Genomic DNA, 21,821 nt, shown 5'->3' on the forward strand with positions numbered 1-21,821 from the left:
TGAACAACGCATCCACACAACATGCGGCAATCGATCAAGAACGAAAAGATCAACGCAATTGCAGCGCATGCAACGATCGATCATGGATTCAAGCGATCAACGCATTTCCACCGCATGCGGTAATTCAAAACAACTACACTGCATGTGGCAATCGATCGAAGATGTGAAGAGCAACGCATTCGAAGGACTTATGACGTGTACAGCTTTCTGTTGTACGATTCTGACAGATTGATCGTGGAGCAGAGCGGACATTTCCACTACGCCGTGGTAGGAATTATTAGAATTACAAAGTGGGACCACTAATATAGAGAGCCAAGGTCTATAAATAGCTTCCTCGAATTCATTGTTTTGGAGACTTGTCTGAAGAGACAATATAGAGAAAATCTGGGAGAACAACGAGACAAGGCTGAAAGGTGAGTCTCTGAGCAAGAAATTCTTTTCATTTCTGAAGAAGAAGCTCTATGCAAGAGGTTACTTCTACCTGGAAAGCAAGCTTGAGAGAGAAGCTTTCCACTTCATTTCATCCACACGCCGGCAAGCACAACGTCTCCGATTGGGATCTGTATCAAGACATTGACACTCTTTCCATACTTTTTTCTATTATTTCATTCATCTATTGTGTGCATATTTCTTTAATCTTTCATTCACTATATGTATCAAATGCTGATCTCTAGATTTAAATATCATTATTGTAATCATTATCATCTTTCTGTACTTTTCCACACATTTATCATTCATTTTCTCCATCATGTGTCGTTAATCCCCTGGGAAAAGGGGAAGGATTAAGAGAGTGATTTAATCTTTATTAAGGTAATCGGCTAAGTTTAGCTAAAGCATGCTCGACGGCATCTTCACCTGTGAGAGCAGAAGTGAAGATGTTATTCCGCCTATCGAGAGAAGGTTGGAAGAATGTGTTAACTAAAGCGAGAAGTATTTCTAGAGATGAAAACAACCTTACGTTCATTACGTTCATCCCTGTTTCACCATAGACATATGGGAACGCGGCCAGGGAAAGCGGAACCTTAGTTACGTCCTTAACAAGATTGACGAACTTGCGATGTCCTTTCCTTCAACTCATTATTTTTTTTTATTCATTTACAAGACTTGCCACCGCATTCATTAGATTCTTTTTCACAACTTCACAGCCAGTCCTCACCCTATATCATTAATAGTTTAGACATTTATTTTATCAACGCAATTTACTTTAACGCATTTTATTTACAACGCAATTTACTTTTCATCGCAATTTACATTTCTGTCAAACCAAATTTTTTATTCTTTATGATAAACCGGTCGCATTTACCACATTAGTATCGCATCTAAACAACATTAATCCTTGTGTTCGACCTCAGGTCAATCTGAGAAACTTGTGTTGGAATTATACTTGGTTCTAGTGCAAGAAAACTTGTGACACGCACTACATCATCACATACTACGAAGCATATTATCATCATCGCATACACCTAGAATGTAGTATCGCAACAATATCTTTATTGCAAAACACTGGAGCACATAGAGAATTATCATTTTCATTCATTAGCGCATAATAAAATATATAGATAAAAAGATAAAGATATATGAATCTCGTTTATCACATATCTTCCATCTTCACCTTGTGTAGGCTTGTGGCCAATGCATAGTCTTCACAGCCCGCACACTGGCCAGTGTGCATGCCTAGCCTCAAAGCCTAGGGTGCCTCGCCCATGCCTTGTGCTCAATGCTTACATTCCTTGTAGCCAACTTGTAGTCTACCATTAACACCTTTCCTTGTGTCTACCATGCACCCACACAACCTCAAGAGGACTTAGCTGCCGCATATCGTTATTAACACTTATCTCAGATCTAAGTTGCCATTTTGAGACCCACGAACAGAGATACAGGTCATGAATGCGATGTGATCGGCACAAATTGATCTAAAATGAAGGATACCCATGAGCATAGCCGATCTGGTACCAGCGGCGGATCTATAGTAGTTCGCAGTCGGATCTGGACGATTGGAGGGGAGGTAGCGCAGATCAACAAAGATTTGAAGAATCTGGAATTGCACACGGTGGAGTTTTGCGACAGAGGCTTGCTGGAGAGAGAGGAATCAAAGGAAGGATTCAGAAGTGGAAGGGGAAGAAGGAACTGAGATCTTGAACGACGGGATCGGGGTCAATGGAGGAGAGTGTACACCAAATTGGAGATAGATCTGCCTCCGTCGATGGTGGATCGAGTCGAGAAGGTAGAGAAGGTTGGGCGGCCATAGAAAACCCAAATTTATTGCTCCGATTTCATATCAAGTTAGGCAAAATGTAAATGAATTGGAGTCTTCTTCCTTCTCATTAATGAAGCCTAATAATATATAGCTATAATATATCAAGGGTACAGAAGTAAAATTAGAATAATACTCTTATATCCTATACACCCTAATATTAAATAAAAATGAGGGTTTTTTTTTTTTTTTTTAAAAAACACCTTTTTCTCATATTAGTCCAATCGGACCATTAAATCATGGATGTTACCTAAAATAAATTATTGAATTTAAAACCTCAGTAAGTCAAATACAATCTAAACACAAACTAACTTTGGGTTATTGCAATATAAAATTCTCTCTTCTATATAATAAATGGGAGTGTGCCCCTTCCTTTGCAAAATAGCAGCATAGAATCTCAAGAGTAAATAGAAATTTGAGTGGAAATGTTGCATGTAAATGGAGGTATGGGAGATACCAGTTATGTCAACAACTCACTACTTCAGGTTACATTTTATTTATTTATATATTTTGAGTATGGTTATATATGTTTCTTAGTACTCTAACATTTAAGCTCAAATTTTCATGAATGAATTCTTGATTAAGAATTGTTTATTCGTTTTTTTGTTAACACCAAAATTTAATTTTATGAGTTTTAATACACAGCGAGAGATAATATCCATGACTTGCTCAATTGCAAAGGAAGCCATTACCAATTTCTACCATCAAAACTTTCCAACTTCCATAACAATAGTAGACTTGGGTTGTTCTTCAGGATTAAACACTCTAATAGTTGTTTCCAATCTGATCAAACAAGTAGAAGAGATTCGTCAAAAGCTTCACAAAAAGCCTTTGGAGTATCAAATCTTCTTGAATGACCTCCATGGAAATGACTTCAATGCCGTTTTTAGAATATTACCAAGCTTCTTGGAAGATTTAAAGACCCATATTGGAGGAGATTTTGGTACATGTTTCTTCAATGGTGTGCCAGGTTCTTTCTATGCCAGACTCTTTCCTAGCGAAACTGTGCACTTTTTTCATTCATCTAGTAGTCTCCATTGGCTCTCTCAGGTGGGTTTAAACATATTTGTTTATATTTTAAAAGAAAATAAAATTTTGCTTTGTGAGATTTGAATTTATTGATTCAATTGGATCTTAGAATTTTCAAACTCAATATTTTAGCCCATAAGATTTTTTAGAATGTCTTGGTATCGAACTCTCCCAATAACCAAGTATGGAGGTCTCAATATAATTTGACCCTATAATGTAGATGGATGAGTTACATATAAACTATCCAATTCTAATGATGCCTCATATTATCTGATTTTCTCTTTAATAATAAAATTGATCTCTTCCTCTGTACGTCCTCTAACTCTTTGACATACTCTTTCATTTGAATGAATGCATCGCTATTGGTATCCCGATATGAGGAGGGTGTTAAAGAGGTGTCAAAGTAGTTGAAATATCTTGATGCAACTCCTAATCTTATTATCTTTAATTTAGTATCTTGTTCAATGAAAAAATTGATCTCTTCTTCTATCCGTAAACATAACTAACACACCGTTAGTTAACCATATAAATCTTTATGACAATTTGATGAGTATTTACTTACTTTCTTGGAATATCAACGGGTTTAAAATATAATCTTGCCTTTTGGTTCCGGTTGTTTATACGTTTGTCATTCCATTTCTGATAGGTAAGTCTAGCTTAATAGTTCTGTTTTACTATTTTTGGACAAACATGCCATAAATATATTAATTCTATATATGTTAGGTGGTTGCTGTGACAATGATGCATTTATTATTATTATTTTATATCTTTTTTCCCTTCTTCCCCTCTTCTCTCCCCACTTTGTCAAATATATTATTCTCTCATCGACTCAATTAGAGAATATCAAGTGAATATTATTAATGTCACGTCATTTTGAAAATAATTCGAAAAGATTTCCAATCAACCCTACGTATCACAAAAAATGACCAAAAGTGTCGAATGAGATTCTGACGCTAAAATGTGGAGTTTGATAACTTTCATCCCATGTCATAATCATTTTGATCATATTTGATAATTATTTTATTTTTTATTTTTATTTTTAAAAATTAAGATTATAGACACTATTTTCTCTCTAATTTATTCTTTTATTATCTACTTTTCACTCATAGTTTAAAGAACCAAGTCAAATTTTGAGAACTAAAAAAAAAAAACTTTCAAAAAGTTATTTTTATTTTTAGAATTTGAGTAAGAATTCAGTCATTTTACTTAAATAAGATGCAAAAGTTGTAAAAAATGTTGATGGAATATGATTAATTTTCAAAAACAAAAACAAATAATTAATTAGTTACCAAACGAGGCCTTCATTTTTTGTTTTTTGTTTTTTGTTTTTGATTCTTTGTTTTAAAAACTTAAGCCTATTTTCTCTCTATTTCTTACAATGATTTTCATATTTTTTTGTGCACAATGGTTAAATTCATAACCAAATTTCAAAAACAAAAACAAAATTTTCAAATATACTTTTTTCAGTTTTCAATTTTTTTACTTATTTTTAAATCATTTGTAAAAAGTAGATAACAAATGGAGAAATTTGAAGGTCAAAATAATGTCTATAGGCTTCATTTTCAAAAACAAAACCAAAAAACTAAATAATTGTCAAACGGGGTATTAGTAATCCAAATGCAACAAAATTTAAACGAAAAGATCAAAAGTGTTTTTTTCTTCCTCAGGTTAGTGTGAGATTGTTATAGCTTTCAAAATAATTCTTGCAATCAATTGTGACATGAAACAAAAATAGTGTTTGATAAATTTTAATTTAACTTAAAAAAAAATACCGAAGTGTTTGATAAAATTAATACAAAATTGTTATAGAAAATTGAAAAGTGAATAGGCGTAAAAGAAATAATATATTTTTCAAGGAAAAAGAAATAATATATTTTTCAAGGAAGTTGAATTCAAAAGGTGGTAAGTTAGTAAATAATTAAACTCTTAAGATTCTTTCACTTTTTACTCCCATAAACGCAATCACAAATGGACCTCATTCTGAAACCCTCTTGGTTGTATACAAACATATTTGTACTATATTTTATATCTTTTTTTTTTTAAATGTACATTAGTATATACTATGGTAAAGTTATATTGAATATTGCAGGTTCCTATGGGGATACAGAATAACAAAGGAAACATTTACATAGGTAGTACAAGTCCAAAGAGTGTGGCTGAAGCTTATTATAAACAATTTCAAAAAGACTTTTCAATATTTTTGAAGTGTCGAGCTGAGGAATTGGTAATGGGTGGACATATGGTCTTAACATTAGTAGGAAGACTAAGTGAAGATCCATCAAAATCCGGAGCTTATTATATTTGGGAGCTCTTGGCTTTAGCTCTCAACACCATGGTAATTGAGGTAATATCCACTTTTTTAATATTTGGGTGTCAAGGAAACTTATACGATATTAAATCCTAGGTAGGTGACCACCATGGATCGAACCCATGACCCCACTTGGCTCTTTGACCTTGTTTGATGTTTCTATTACCACTAGGCTAATTCATGATGGTTCATGTTCAAGATTCTATTAAACATAAAATTTTAATTTATATCTATTTAGAACAATTAATTTTTATAAAATTCGAATTTGTCAAGGACTTAAAAATGGACTTATTATATATAAATCGGAGATTTAAAGATCTTTTAGATACTTTTGAAACACTAAGAATCAAATAGACATAAATATGAAAGTTCAAGGAAAAAAAAACTTGAAATTTCACCCGTTTTTTGCCTCCTTTATGTGGTTTTTCCCTTTTTCTAGAGTATAATTTGGTCTCTCTAAACTAGTGTTTATTTAACAAAGGAAAAATTAGTATTTATTTGGTCTATGAACTTTAGAAATTATATATATGGTCTTTGAACATTAAAAAATTTATGATAGGTTATTGAAGTTAAAAAAATATCCAATGTCATTGCGAGATTATATCTATTTGGTCCTTAAATTTTAAAAGATATTTAATAGACCCATAAATTTTCAATTTTGTGTTAAATATATCTTTGACCTACTCAATCTTTTTTAAAATTTGTTGTCCTAATAAACACTAAACAAAAAGTTTGTTTTGTTATTAAGCATAAGATTCAATTTTATATATCTATATATCATTTCATTTTAAAAAACAGTTGAAATATGTGGATAACCGAAATTGAAGATTTAAGGATCTATTTGTTTAAAAATCTTTGACAAGTTAGGAACATTTTTTCTGAAAAGTTCATGGAACAAATTGGCAATTGATAAATTTTTTCAAGTTTATTAAATATGTTATAATCCAATACATTTTGTTATTAATTCATTAATGTATAGGGAATTGTGGAAGAGAAAAAGGCAGATTCATTCAATGTTCCATTCTATATGCCATCACCAAAGGAAGTTGAAGCCGAGGTTGTAAAGGAAGGAAGTTTCATCCTCAATCTATTGCAAGTTTCAAGCATTAACTTAAACGTTCACAAGACTGAATTAAGCTCACTAATTAAGTCTATGGCCGATACTGATGGCTATGATTTTGCCAAGTGTATGCAATCTGTGGCTGAACCACTTTTGATTCATCATTTTGGAGAATCCATTGCCGAAGAATTATTTTGCCGACACAGAAAGATTGTTACTGATTGCATGGCAAGAGAGGAGATTATGGAATGTATCAACCTCACTATCTCCTTAACTAAAATCAAATGATCCAAAGTTGCTACAAATTAAATATGCCATGTGATTCAATCATTGAGATGTTGAATACAAGGCAAATATCGGATTATCATAATAAAATAATCTCCAACTTTTTATTTCGCTAAATGAAAAATAAATGATTTTATTTCGGATTTATATTTACGATCATACTAAAGTTGTTACTATTTGTTTATTTTTCTGTTTTGTTCTCTGTCATGTGAGTTACAATATATAAAAAAATAATAGGAAAGTACCTATCACATGTTAATGAATGTCACGAACTATGTCAACGCAATTACAAAAATATTCACCAAACAAAAATAACACCAATTTTAGTAATTTTTATTAATTGAGGGCATTTTTTGAATTTCTGGACTTAAGTGTAATTGCGGGAATTTAACTATTGACGTTGAAATTATTCAATTTAGAAATTAATGGATTGGCGTTGAAATTATTCAATTTGGAAATTAATGGATTGACGTTGAAATAATTCAATTTGGAAATTAATGGTAGGAATTAATTTTCATTTTGGAAGGAAGAGGTGTTTCAATTTAATATTTAATTGGAGGGAAGTTATGGAAATTGGGCTTTTAATGGCATACAAATTTAATTTGAAATTAATATCAATAATTAATTTCATTTTGGAAGGGGGTTATGTCACACAAGTGTAATTGAAATTAATGTCAAGAATTCATTTCATTTTGAAAGGGGGTTATGTCACACAAATTTAATTTGAAATTAATGTAAATAATTAATTTCATTGTAGAAGAGGGTGAGTTAAATTCTTTGTGAATTGAAAATTTTACGGGAAAAAATTATTAAAATTTGGAAGCATGGTCTGATTGAAGGAAAATTTTGGAGATTAGAATCTTGAGGGTGGTTGTTGCTACGGCTTCGTTGGGATATAAATTCAAAGATTGATTATTGAAGACTGTCGCTTGGATCGATATCTGAATCTAGTATCGAGGTAAATAATCTTACTACTGGAACTGCCCTAATGCCAGACAATGATAATTATGATTTATAGAGGATCATTAGTTAACATGATATTCATGTATGCCTTCATTGACTGAGGTTTGAAAGAACTAGAGTCAGTTATTAATAATTATGATTTAATGAGGATATATTAATGGTGTAATGTTTATATATGCCTTGCTGGCATGGGGGTTTAAAGACTAGATGCGAATGGAGATGTTTGAATGCTACAATGATTTGAGTATATTATTATTCTTGGAGATCCTACTGAATCTGGGGATGATGAGATGTATATGAATGTTATGGGACTAGGACGATGAGATATATATGTATGTTATAGAACCATGATGATGAGATGTATATGTATGTTATGAGACTAGGATGACTGGAGGTATATGTATATTGTAGAGCCATGATGTTGAGATGTATATGTATGTTATAGAACCATGTTGTGATAATTTTGATGTTGAGACTGTGGTAGTGTCTGTACTAATCAGTTAGATGTCCACTAGATATTGTGTTTCCTTCGGGATTCATCAGATATTGTGTTCCTTTGAGATTCACCAAATTGTGTTTCCTTTGGGATTCACCAGATTGTGTTTCCTTCGGGATTCACTAGGGGTTGTATTTCCTTCGGGATTCACCAGGGGTTGTGTGTTCTTCGGGATTCACCAGGGGTTGTGTTTCCTTCGAGATTCACCAGGGGTTGTGTGCCTTCTGGATTCACCAGAGGTAGTGGTTATACTTAACTACAGTAGGGTAGAAACCAGTTTTTCATGTATGTATGTGTCCCATGAGCACTAGAGAAGTTTTTATGTTCCACAAGAGGTAGACATCTAGAGGACATAGATGCTTCGCCCGACCTCAGTAGCAGGGTTACTTACTGAGTATTTTATACTCATTCTTTCTCATATTGTTGTTTCAGGTAAAGGTAGAGATGCACCAGTGATAGACAAGGAGAATTAGTGATCAAGTCACTGGGACCACTTTTATGCTTCCGCTCATGATATTTAGATTTCTTTTTATGTTTTTCAACTTTTAGTTTTGATGTTTGAAACTTACTATTAAGATTTGTTTTTCAGACCTATTTATTATCATTTATGATTTATGGGTACCTGATGCATTATTTTATTAAGTGAAAATACAGATGATATGTGTTGATGGATAGCATTGTGCACACAAGTTTCCCCAACAGAATCCAAGTGTAAATTCCTCTAAGTTTCCTGGTAAGTCTAGGGTCGAACACAGGGACTTGTAAAAATAGTTGCGTTGGAGATTTTTATGAAAACTTGCGGTAACCAATGAAATAACAAATGTTGGGTGGTTGTTGCATTGATGAAAATAATAATAAATGCGACAGAGTTTGAAAAGAGTTGGTAAACGAAAAATACGATGAATATGCGGCGAACAGGTTGAGAAGGGTTTTGGCTAACACTTCCTAGGTTGCGTTCATGCTTTACGATCGTACAACATGCATACAATAGTAAACCACCTCTCGGCGAGAATACCATGGCTTCTAAGGCTAGAACGCATGCGATAAATATGCGATAAGTCTACAGAGTTTACACATAAACCTCTATCTCTATTTATGCGATGACAACATGACATTCACACAAATATGCGATCACATAATATCATTCCTATTCCTTGGATGCAAGCGATGCAAGTTGAGAACAGAGCCTATCTCTAAGTCCCTATCTCTTGTTTATGCAATCTAATCTTGCTCTTTCGAGACCAGATTCTAACCTAGCTCTCTCGAGACATTAGGTTCTTTCTTTAGATTCTCTCTCGAGTAACTCTAAAGGGGTAATTTGCAAAACATAAAACAAGACAATCGTAAGCAATGAACTTCCTAGATCATGTTAGCTTAGTTCCTCTCAACCCATTCAACTTGTTTAGCTACTCATGTGTATTAAGAGAGTGAGCAGAAGTAGAAATAAAACTTCCATTGAATAGATATAAGATGAAGTACAGAATAACAATGCAAGTATAGTAAAGAGCCTGGAGCAATTTCTTGCCACCAGGCGTTACACAGTTCTACTCGTGCTCAAAAGATATTCTCGCTTTCACGAGCTGCTCTTACGCCCCAAGGTTCTCTCTCGAGCCACCTTGGACGATCTCCGGCATCACCACTCTTCTCTAGCTCCACCGTAAAATGTAAAAGAGAAGTATGAACAAAGGCGTGAACTTGTAAGTGATGAAGTAATTGATTTCTTAACCCCTTTTGTGAAGAATGCACTTGGTATTTATAGGGCATCAAAGATGAAAGGTGGCTTCTCTCTCCTAGTTGTACAGATGGGACAACTTTAATTTCTGACTGATGCGCTAGATAATTGTCACCGATAAAGCTGGATGTACTTTGTGACCATTGTCGGCTGTCAACTTAATTTGGATCCGACTGCTGTCAGCTTTCTGACCCATCGATCGTAATTATCCTTTCGTTCGAATGTGCCCACCATGTTGCGGTGATTCTTCACGGGTGGATGTTTGCGAGTACGATCAACACAAAATTTTGCGGTGAAGTTGCACTCGACCAATGTATTCCTATGATCGCATTCTTTGCATTGCGTTAACACATTATTCTGTACAAAAATATAAAGATCAACTGCTCTGATGCATTGGACGCATGGTACCACAATATTATGGAATTTATGCTTGGACGCAATTTAACATATTCTATCAACGCAATCCAACATTGTTTAAGAACTTAGCACTATGGTAACGTGCATTTCTGCTCATTATCACACCCTCAAATTTAAACAATGTTTGTCCTCAAGCATAAGTTAAAGATTTCTTTAGCAAGTTAACCGCAAAGTTTTCTTTCTTAGATTTCTCAAGAATACTTCGTTCAGATCCTATATGCTAGAATTTCCTTAAGTCTTATTCAAATCTCTTCCTAAAATATTTCTAAGACTTAGGGATTGCAAGCTTAACTTTCAAAAGGACTTTACTGAATTTTGGAACATCGCATGATTTATTTCAAAAAGAAAATTTTCCACCGGGGTGTCAAATGATTTATCCTTATACAAAAAATTTCTTCATTGCTATTTTTTTTTTCTGACCTTACGCTGATCTGAGTGCCTTGCCTTCATTTTGGCTTGCCCCCATGGATGTCATGTGGACATCCAACTACGAGAAATGCACTCTTTCTCAGACTAAACTCATACCAACTTGGCAATGGAGTTATGGTCATTTATTTATGTGTTGATCTTGGTGACTTACTTTCATTTTGGTTTACCCCCACGTGTGCCATGTGGACATCGAACTATAGGTAAGTGTATTTCACAACTTACTCTTATCAACATGGATTTCCCATTGCGTTGACAGTGAAGTTATTATGCAATATATATATATATATATATTATTTTTTTTGTAGCAAGGTTGGACAAATACCCCACCCCCAAATTTAAAATACGGCAATGTCTTCATTGCCAAAAGGTTAAAATAAGTCATGCGATGGTCATAGAATGCGTTGTAAAGAAAATTTGAAAGAAAGCTAGTAAACCCCTAACTTCGAGAAATATTTCATGAGGTGACTATCCTAAGATTTACGTTGACTCTAGTATATATGAAAGAGATAGAAGCATATTTTTCATCATTGAAATCATACTTGGCAAAGAATACATGCGATAAACTATTAAACTTATCTACTTGTGATATGTTTGCGGTAGTCACGGAGGATGCGGTGATAAAACTTTGGAAAGTAATATGCAATGAGATAGTGCAAAATTTGAAGTAAGGATAAGGAAGAGTATACCCCCAAATTTAGCGTTGTCGCCCACATTGTATTGACGCATCCATCTTGCAGCGATCATTCTTTATTGGGTTGCGGTCATGGAATAAGATAAATGTTGTTTCGTGTAATATTTCCACAATCCAGTGCCTCGATCGTTGTAACGAAAACAAAGAGAGGGTCAAATTATTTTAACAAAGTAAAAGTCGTTATCGTAAACTATTTTTTTTTTTCAGAAATAGTACTGAAAAATGAAAAGATAGCTGAAACAATAGTGAAAATTCTGAGTAGTGGAGAAAATAGTTGAAGACTTGAATTTTTCCCAAGCTTATGTCCCTAATAAATTGCGATCATTTGACAACGCAGGGACCACCTACTTCCTTCTTTATTCAAAGTTTCTTAGTTCCATGGAGTCGACTTGGCGATGCCAATCTTCTCCATGATATGCCTTTACTTGCTGCCCATTTACATTGAATATGTTGGTACCGTCGTCATTTGATAATTCCACCGCGCCATGTGGAAGTACTTGTCAAATTCTGAACGGTCTGGACCAACGAGACTTTAGCTTTCTTGGGAAGAGTCGCAGACGTGAATTGAAAAGCAAGACTTTCTACCCAACTTAGAGGTTCTTACCGCCTATGTGTTGATCATACCAGTGCTTGGTGCGCTCCTTATAAATTTTCACATTTTCATATGCGTTGTTCCTCCATTCTTCTAGCTCAACCAATTGCATTTTCCGTGCTTCCTCTGCTTCCTTTAAATCAAAATTCAGTTTCTTGACCGCCCACAATGCTTTATATTCCAGCTCCAAGGGCAAGTGACTCGCTTTGTCGAATACCAATGCATAGGGGGACATGCCTATAGGTATTTTAAATACAATCCAGTATGCCCATAATGCATCATCAAGCTTCATTGCCCAATCTTTCCGCGAAGGTTTGACTACCTTCTAAAGTATCGATTTAATTTCCCGATTGGACACTTCAGCTTGGCCATTTATTTGCGGATGGAATGCGGTGGCCACTTTGTGGAGGATGTTGTACTTACGCAGCAGTTCCTTTATACCGTGGTTGACAAAGCGTGATCCTTCATCACTTATGATGGCACGGGGAGTGCCAAAATGCGTGAAAATATTTTTCTTCAGGAACTAGGAGACTACTGCCGCATCATTTGTGGTAAATGCAATTGCCTCTACGCATTTGGAGACATAGTCAAGAGCTAATAGAATATAGTGCTTACCATTTGAAGGAAGGAATGGTCTCATGAAATCAATCCCTCATACATCAAATAGGTCCAGCTCCAAGATAGTATTCATTGACATTGCGTTCTTCCATGAGATATTGCCGGTGCATTGACACCGATCACATTTCATTGTGTAGTCAGCAGTAGCCTTAAATAGTGAAGGCTAGAAGAATCCACTTTGTAAAACTTTGGCTGTAGTACGTTGTCCTCCAAAGTGCTCTCCATAAGGTGAATCGTGGCACTGTGACAATATGCATTGTTAAGCAGCATCTGGTATGCATAATCGAATGGTTTGGTCTGCACCTCTTTTATACAGATTTGGCTCATCCCAATAGTAGTGTCTACATTCATTCTTGAGCTTCTTCCATTGATGGTAGGTGTAATCTTCAGAAAATTGTTCATAGACCAAATAATTAACGATGTCCGCATACCATGGCAGTTCTTCTATGCGAAACAGCTGCTCGTCCGAAAACACGGAACTCACTTCAGATTCATTGTGATCAACCTCAGGATTTTCTAATCTAGACAAGTGATCTGCAACTTGATTCTCTATCCCCTTCCAATCAATTATCTCGGTATCAAATTCTTGAAGGAGAAGAACCCATCTGATCAATCTCAGCTTTGCGTCCCTTTTTGTCATCAAATATTTGATTGTCGAGTGATCAGTATGAATGAGTACCTTGGTTCCCAATAAGTATGCCTGGAATTTTTCCAACGTAAAAATCACAGCCAGAAGCTCTTTTTCAGTGGTGGTATAATTAATTTGAGCAGGGTTCAGAGTTTTACTCGCATATTCGATGGGGTGAAAAATTGTTTTCTTCTTTTGCGCTTGTGCGACTCCCATCGCATACCTGCTTGTGTCGCACATGATTTCGAACGGCAGTGTCCAATCTAGTGCAATTAAGACGAGTGCGGTATTCAGCGCATTCTTTGAAATTCGAAATGCATTGAGGCAATTGTTGTCAAATTCAAACTTTTTGTCTACCTCTAGTAATGCACTCAATGGTCTTGCTATTCTAGAAAAGTCTTTAACGAATTGTCTGTTGAATCCAGCATGCCCCAAGAAGCTTCGCACTGCCTTCACGTTGGTTGGAGGTGAAAGCTTTTCAATTGCATCATTCTTTGCTTTGTCCACCTCCAACCCTTCTCGGGAGACCTTGTGTCCCAACACTATACCTTTTGTCACCATGAAGTGACATTTTTCCCAGTTGAGCACCAGGTTCGTCTCTTCACATATTTTCAGAATTTTCTCCAAATTAGCGAGGCAGACTTCATAAGTGTTCCCATAAACGGAGAAGTCATCCATAAATATTTCTACTGAGTCCTCGAGATAATCTAAAAAGATCACCATCATGCACCTCTAGAACGTGCTTGGTGCATTGCAGAGGCTGAACGACATGCGGCGAAAAGCGAATGTCCCATATGGGAAAGTGAATGTGGTATTGTCTTGGTCTTCAGGAGCTATCATGATCTGGTTGTACCTGGCTTATCCATCCAAGAAACAGTAAAATCATTCCTTGCTAATCTATCTAGCATTTGATCGATGAATGGTAGAGGGAAGTGATCTTTCTTTGTGGCCGCATTCAATTTGCAGTAGTCCATATAGATGCGTCATCCATGATGGTTCTTTGTGGTATTAATTCATTGTTCTCATTGGGGACTACCGTTATTCCGCCCTTCTTCGGCACATATTGCATGGGGCTGACCCACGTGCTATTTGCAATGGGATAGATAATGCCCGTATCCAGCCACTTGATAATCTCCTTTTTTATGACCTCTTTCATCGTAGGGTTAATTCTGCGTTGATTTTCAATGGTTGCTTTGTGGTCGTCCTCAAGACGAATGTGGTGCATGCAGTACGCAGGGCTAATTCCTTTGATATCAACAAGCGTCCAGCCAATTGCTCGCACATGCTTCTTGAGAATGCTCATCAATGCATTCTCTTGATCTGCGTTAAGTGCGGAGGAAATTATTACTGGTAGCTTCTTATTCTGCCCCATGAATGCGTACTTCAGATGTGTTGGTAGGGTTTTTAGTTCAAGGATTGGTAGCTCGACAAGAGAAGGTTGAGTTATTTTTCTGTCTTCTTTAGGCTCTTCTTCATGCGTTGCGATCGATCCTTCTTCTTTGTTTATTTTTGCTACGATCGCATTATAGGCAGCTACAGATGCGTCGGCATCCTCTTCTTCATACTCTTCATCAGACTTTTCTTCTTCAATCAAATTCAAGTCATCTTCCGAATCTTACAGGTCTTCCTCAGGAAATTTCATGGCACGAATTATATTAAATTTGAGCTTTTGTCTGTTTATGCTCAAAATGCTCTCGCTCTTGTGCACATCAATTTGATCACGACCCGTTGATAGGAAAGAACCCCCCAAAATGATGGGCACATCTTTATCGGCCTCATAATCTAAGATGATGAAGTCAGCTGGCAAAATAAATTTATCAATCGTGATGAACACGTCCTTCACCTTACCCTCTAGATGAACCAGAGATATGTCGGCTAGTTGAAGAGTCACGGATGTGGGCACAAGTTGCCCCACATTTAGTTGTCGAATGATTGACAGTGGCATCAAGTTTACGTTGGCCCTCACATCACACAGGGCTTGCCCAATATAGAGTCCTCCTATGGAGCAAGGAATAGTGAAACTCCAAGGATCGCTCATCTTCAGTGGAATAATAGATTTGAACTTTGCGTTAGTGCCACCGTGGCAAATTTTCCAACGCCTCTTTTCTTGGTTACCATGTCCTTCAGTAACTTGGCATAGGCAGACATTTTCTCAATCGCTTCACTGAAAGGAATGTTAACATATAATTGCTTTAACATAGATAAAAAGCGTAGGTACTGTACCTCTTCATTTTTCTTCTTCTTTAGCCTCTGAGGGAAAGGTGGTAACTAGACTTTCATGGTTCCCGTTTCATTTGACTTTGAGATTGACGCAACCTCAGGTTGTACTGCTTCATTTTCTCTTTCTTCTTCTTGCGTTGTCGCAATCTCAGTTCAGCTGCGATAGAGGTTGATCTATTCTGCTCCTCCTTTTCTCCCTCCACAGTCTTTCCACGCGCAAGGTGACAACCTGACATTGCTCCTTACCTAAACCCCCTAGGTTGTGTGGAAGCTCGGTTGAACTTGGTAGCGTCCCTTGCGGTCTACTTTTGAGCTCATTTGCAATCTGGCCCATTTGGAATTCAAGGTTGCGGATGGACGTAGCCTGACTTTGAAGCACCATCTCATTTTTCTCTATATATTGCTTCAATAGGCCTTCTAGGGAAGAAGATTGTGGTGGTTATTGTGAGCTACTTGCTTGGTTGCTCTGTTGACCGTTGCTGCGTTGAAAGAAGTGGTCATTCTTTTTGTGCCACAGATTGAAAATTTTGTTGTTGATTCTTCCAAGCAATGTTTGGGTGGTTGTTCCACCCGGGGTTGTAGGTGTTGGAAAAAGGGGTTGTTCTTTATAAAATTTACAGACTGTGGGTTTTGTGGACAATCCTCCATTGCATGCCCATCACTACAAGTTGCAGACCTTGCGGTGTTTTGACTTATTACGTTGATTTGCCCACCTTGCGGTGTTGGGCTGCTGATCGTCATTCCTTGAATCAAATTCATCATTGTGGTCATTTGGTTTTGCAATGAGACAATAGCACCGTTATTTGCATCAGAATCTTTGAGTCTTAATCTCTGGTCGATCTCCCTTCAATCTTCATGATTCTTGGAGATGCGATCCAGGATATTCTTCGCCTCATCATAAGTCTTGTCAAGTAGACCACCAGCTGCTACTGCATTGGCATCGGTTTGTGAATCAGAATTCAAACCGTGGTAGAAAATTTTCATTTGAAGGCAGTCTGGCAGCCCATTATGCGGACAATCTCGGACCAACCTTTTAAACCTCGCCCAAGCATCGCTGAGCGATTCGTCCATATCTTGTTCAAAATTAGTAATAAGCTTTCTCCATCTTGCATTTTCTATACGTGGGAAATACTTCTTCATAAACTTCTCCACCACCTACTCCCAAGAAGTGATCTCTCTTGATTCGAACGAATAAGCCCATTTCCTAGCGTGATCACAGAGAGAAAATGGAAATAACGTTAGTCGAACCTCCTCAGCAGAGATGTTCGGGAACACAAAAGTATTGCAGATTTCAATAAAACTTCAGATATGGGCATGCGGATCCTCGCCATGCCTTCCTCCGAATTGACCTGCAGCCTGGATCATCTGCAGCATCATCGGTTTCATCTCAAATCTACTTCCGTCTAAGGCAAGCCGCATGATTCTCGGAGAGAAATTATAGAGATTTGGCGATGCATAGTTCTTAATGGGCCTATTGCGATCGTTTGCCAACATAATTGGATTTGGCATGACATTGTTGTTGTTTGGTGCTTCATTCCTACGCTACTCCGCCATCTCTTATTTATCAGAAAGTGGTTGTTATTGGCGGTCTCTTAGTCTCCTTCGAAATGTTCTCTCAATCTCCGGGTTGTAGTTCGCCAGAGATTGAGAGTTCTGCAAAGAATTCACAAAATTACCGTTAACAACTATTTTGCCGAAGTCCCGGCAACGGCACCAAAAACTTTATGTATTATATTATTAAGTGGAGATACGAATGATATGTGTAGATGGATATCGTTGTGTACTCAAGTTTCCCCAGCGGAATCCAAGTGTAAATTCCTCTGAGTTTCCTAGTAAGTCCAGGGTCGAACATGGGGACTTGTGAAAATAGTTGCGTTGGAGATTTTTATGAAAACTTGCGGTAACCAGTGAAATAACAAGTGTTGAGTGGTTATTGCGTTGATGAAAATAATAATAAATGCGACAGAGTTTGAAAAGAGTTGGTAAACGGGAAATACGATGAATATGCGGTGAACGAGTTGAGAAGGGTTTCGACTAACACTCCCTAGGTTGCGTTCATGCTTTGCGATCGTGCAACATGCATACAATAGTAAACCCCCTCTCGGGGTGAATGCCACGGCTTCTAAGGTTAGAACGCATGCGATAAATATGCGATAAGTCTACAGGGTTCACATATAAACCTCTATCCCTATTTATGCGATGACAATATGACATTCACACAAATATGCGACCATATAATATTATTCCTATTCCTAGGATGCATGCGATGCAAGTTGACAACAAAGCTTATCTCTAAGTCCCTATCTCTTGTTTATGCAATCTAATCTTGCTCTTTCGAGACCAAATTCTAACCTAGCTTCTCGAGACATTAGGTTCTTTCTTTAGATTCTCTCTCGAGTAACTCTAAAGGGGTAATTTACACAACATAAAACAAGACAATCGCAAGCAATGAACTTCCTAGATCATGTTTGCTTAGTTCCTCTCAACCCATTCAACTAGTTTAGCTACTCATGCGTATTAAGGGAGTTAGCAAATGTAGAAATAAAACGTCCATTGAATAGATATAAGATGAAGTACAAAATAACAATGCAAGTATAGTAAAGAGCCTGAAGCCATTTCTTGCCACCAGGCATTACACTGTTCTACTCGTGCTCTAAAGATATTCTCACTTTCGCGAGAGACAACCCGCTCTCTACTCTTACGCCTCAAGGTTCTCTCTAGAGCCACCTTGGATGATCTCCGACGTCACCACTCTTCTCTAGCTCCACCGTAAAATGGAAAAGAGAACTATGAACAGAGGCGTGAACTTGTAAGTGATGAAGTAATCGATTGCTTAACCCCTTCTGTGAAGAATGCACTTGGTATTTATAGGGCATCAAAGGTGAAAGGCGGTTTCTCTCTCCTGGTTGTATAGTTGGGACAACTTTAATTTCTGACTGATGCAACGGATAATTGTCACCGATAAAGGTGGATGTACTTTGTGACCGTTATCGGCTGTCAACTTAATTTGGATTCGACTGCTGTCAGCCTTCTGTCCCATCGATCGTAATTGTCCTTTCGTCCGGATGCGTCCACCATGTTGCGGTGATTCTTCTTGGGTGGATGTTTGGGAGCACGATCAACGCAAAGTCTTGTGGTGAAGTTGTGCTCGACCAATGTATTCCTATGATCGCATTCTTTGTATTGCGTTAACGCATTATTCTACACAAAATTATAAAGATCAACTGCTTTAATGCATTGGACGCATGGGACCGCAATATTATAGAATTTATGCTTAATGGACGCAATTTAACATATCCTATCAGCACAATCCAACATTGTTTAAGAACTTAGCACTATGATAACGTGCATTTCTGCCCATTATCAGTACCCTATCGCCTGTTTTTAATATTTGAATTTAATGAAGGCATTTTGAATTTATCTTATTTATTTAGCATTTATTTCACTGTAAAAAGGTGTCGTTTTAAGTTCCATGCATGCATGTGTTTAGTAACGGTCTAACTTGAGTCCTAGGAAGTCGGGTCGTTATAGTTGGTATTAGAGCTCATGTTTTAGGTTCTATAGACTGACTTACTATGTAAGTCCAGATGTCCCTATGGCCCATGAATGGATTCCTCGTCATCGCTAGGTATGTCTTATCAATTAAAAGTTTTATGGTAGTTGTGTGTTAAAATATTTGTTTAGCTTAAATGCACTAGTTATAATCTAATACTAGGTCAGTGACTCGTTAGAAATTATTATAAGCGGATTATTCAGGTACGATGCTACGAAAGGAGGAAAAAATAAAATTATGAGGTCACTTGGCACTAGCTTATCTCGTGGAAATTTTGTTAGAAACAAACAAATATATACCTCTGTTCAAAGATCTTAAAGGTTGATGAATCTATGTAGAGTTATTACAATTCAGGAATAAAGGTATTTAAATATTCAAGCCAAGGATTAAATTTGTCTAGATAAGAATACATTAAAGATTAGTGTTATATTTTATTGTTGAGTAGTGCAATTGGTGTTGGTACAAATAAATTTCTTCACAGGCCACATACTTAAGTAAAAGGATAAAAGTTGTTTTATGGATAAGAAGGAGAAAAAGAAAAGACTATGGATTTATTAAAGATTTTGAGGTATTAAAACCAAACATTTTGAGAGGAATTTTTGAAAGGATTAATAAGTCATAATCACTTTGGCAATACTACGACTTGATGGACTAGATAAAGTATGTGTAGTGATATGAAGGATTCTTTTGGAATATCTAGCTAAGTTGATGTCATTAAAAGAAACGAAAATAGTTGGACATGAGTTTAGACTTAAAGGGGATAAAGCAAAGTGTTATTTGTTTGGGTTGAAGGATTATTTTAGAGTACCTAGATTAATTAAATCCATAGTCTTATTATGATGAGGAGATCAAAGTTGGAAAAATTTGAACAAATGAAAGTCTTTTGGAGTTTAAAATCATGAAAATTGGCAAAGGAGAATTCTACAAGATGAAAATTCTTAGTGTGAGAGATAAGACTTATGGTGGAGTTAAGTAAAATATACTTTAGTAAAGAGATTATGTTCCACTTGGAAAGTGGAAAAAAAAAGTATCCAAGAAAGTTTACTCTTTTTGAAAGAGAAAGGAATTTAATGTGTTCAGAACACCTAGTTAAGTATGGTTTGGAGGCATGACATGAGGGGTTACAAGGAATTTGTTTTGGTGTAAAAGAAAAATATCTCATTATCATGTGGAACTTTAGGAGAATATGAGTTTGATAGAAAGATAGCTTACATAGGTGATTTGTATGGACCTTTGTTTTAACACAAGAATCTTTTACCAAAATAAAAGGTTGAGACGGGATAAGTTAAAATGGAGTTACTAGTAACAGTAGATGTTCAAGAACTATTGACATGGTATGTTGAGGCTTCATTAGTTAAGAGGTAAACCATTAAGGGCATTAGTAAGATATAAGGGATTTTGACGTAGTGTGCAAGTTCGAAACATGAACTAGTAAGACCATCAATTTGATTGAAAAAGGAAATTAATACAGCTCGAGGTAGACAAAAGTGGTATATGCACAAAAGTAAGTAAATTGGATCTTCCAATATCACCATTGGCATAAGGGACAGATTGGTAATAAAGTTGAGTTGATAACAAGAAGTTGCTATAGGTGGGTTTGGAGCAGTACGGGATAGTATGTTTTCCCTTGCATGGGCAATGAATTAACTAGATCTAGGGAGTACGAGTAATTCAAGCTATGACTTATGATTCAAGAAGATTTTATCGTAAAAACTAACTACAGTGATCAATTACAAATATTACGAAGTTATGAAAATGTGTTATCAATTGATTGATTCTTTAGCATCTAGGGACTTTAAAACCTCATTTTCAGAAGGAATTTTAGATTCATCTGCAGCAGGGTCTAAGTAATGATATGTGATCGTTTTAAGGCTAAAGAATAATATGAGGATTGGCTTAAGTAGTTTTATAGCCCATGACAGTATAGGGCCTCATGATGTGTTTCTCATGAATATGAGACTTAATTAGACAGAGTTATTCTTAGACATGTAGACCCTAAGAGAGACATCATAGTCGGCGCTTCTAGAGTAGAAGCAGTATTTAGTTGAGCAAATTTGTTCTGGTATGCATCTTCAGATGATGCATTATATAGCATGACCAATTTCTCCACTACACATATGAAGTTTTCCCTGTGACTGAATGGTAAGCTTAGATATATGTTTTTAGTGGATAATAATTTCTTAAGCTCACGATAGTTTTCATGGTTCTCAGCTTGAACGTGTTAAAGTATTGTTAGTTTTCAGCATCTTAAGTTTCATAGTTATATATGGAAGGGGTTGTCACACCTCTTTTGATACTAGTTTTAGCTATGTCAAACAATGACCCTCATTTTACATCTAGTTATTGGAAGAGTCTCCAGTTAGCATTGGGTACTCAATTGGATTTTAATACAACTTTTCACCCACATACTGATGGTCAGATAGAACGTTTGAACCAGACATTAGAGAATATGTTGTGCACTTGTGCGTTAGAGTTTTCAGGGAGTTGAGACTCTCACTTGCAATTGATGGAATTAGCATAATAACAATTATCTAGCTACTATTGGC

General features: G+C 36.2%; 1 protein-coding gene across 1 annotated transcript; it reads left to right on the top strand.

The window, feature by feature from the left end:
- The first annotated feature begins 2,552 nt into the window (after positions 1-2,552).
- LOC120068827 (S-adenosyl-methionine 4-1-methyl-2-pyrrolidinyl-3-oxobutanic acid methyltransferase-like) lies at positions 2,553-7,083 on the top strand. Its single transcript, XM_039020462.2, has 4 exons — positions 2,553-2,739; positions 2,900-3,304; positions 5,373-5,627; positions 6,571-7,083. The coding sequence occupies exons 1-4, from the start codon at positions 2,680-2,682 to the stop codon at positions 6,937-6,939; spliced, it is 1,089 nt and encodes a 362-aa protein (XP_038876390.1). The 5' UTR covers positions 2,553-2,679; the 3' UTR covers positions 6,940-7,083.
- Positions 7,084-21,821: the final 14,738 nt, after the last annotated feature.

Source organism: Benincasa hispida, chromosome 3 (assembly GCF_027475165.1).
Source record: "Benincasa hispida cultivar pf3 chromosome 3, pf3_genome.v1.1, whole genome shotgun sequence".
Lineage (NCBI taxonomy): Eukaryota > Viridiplantae > Streptophyta > Magnoliopsida > Cucurbitales > Cucurbitaceae > Benincasa > Benincasa hispida.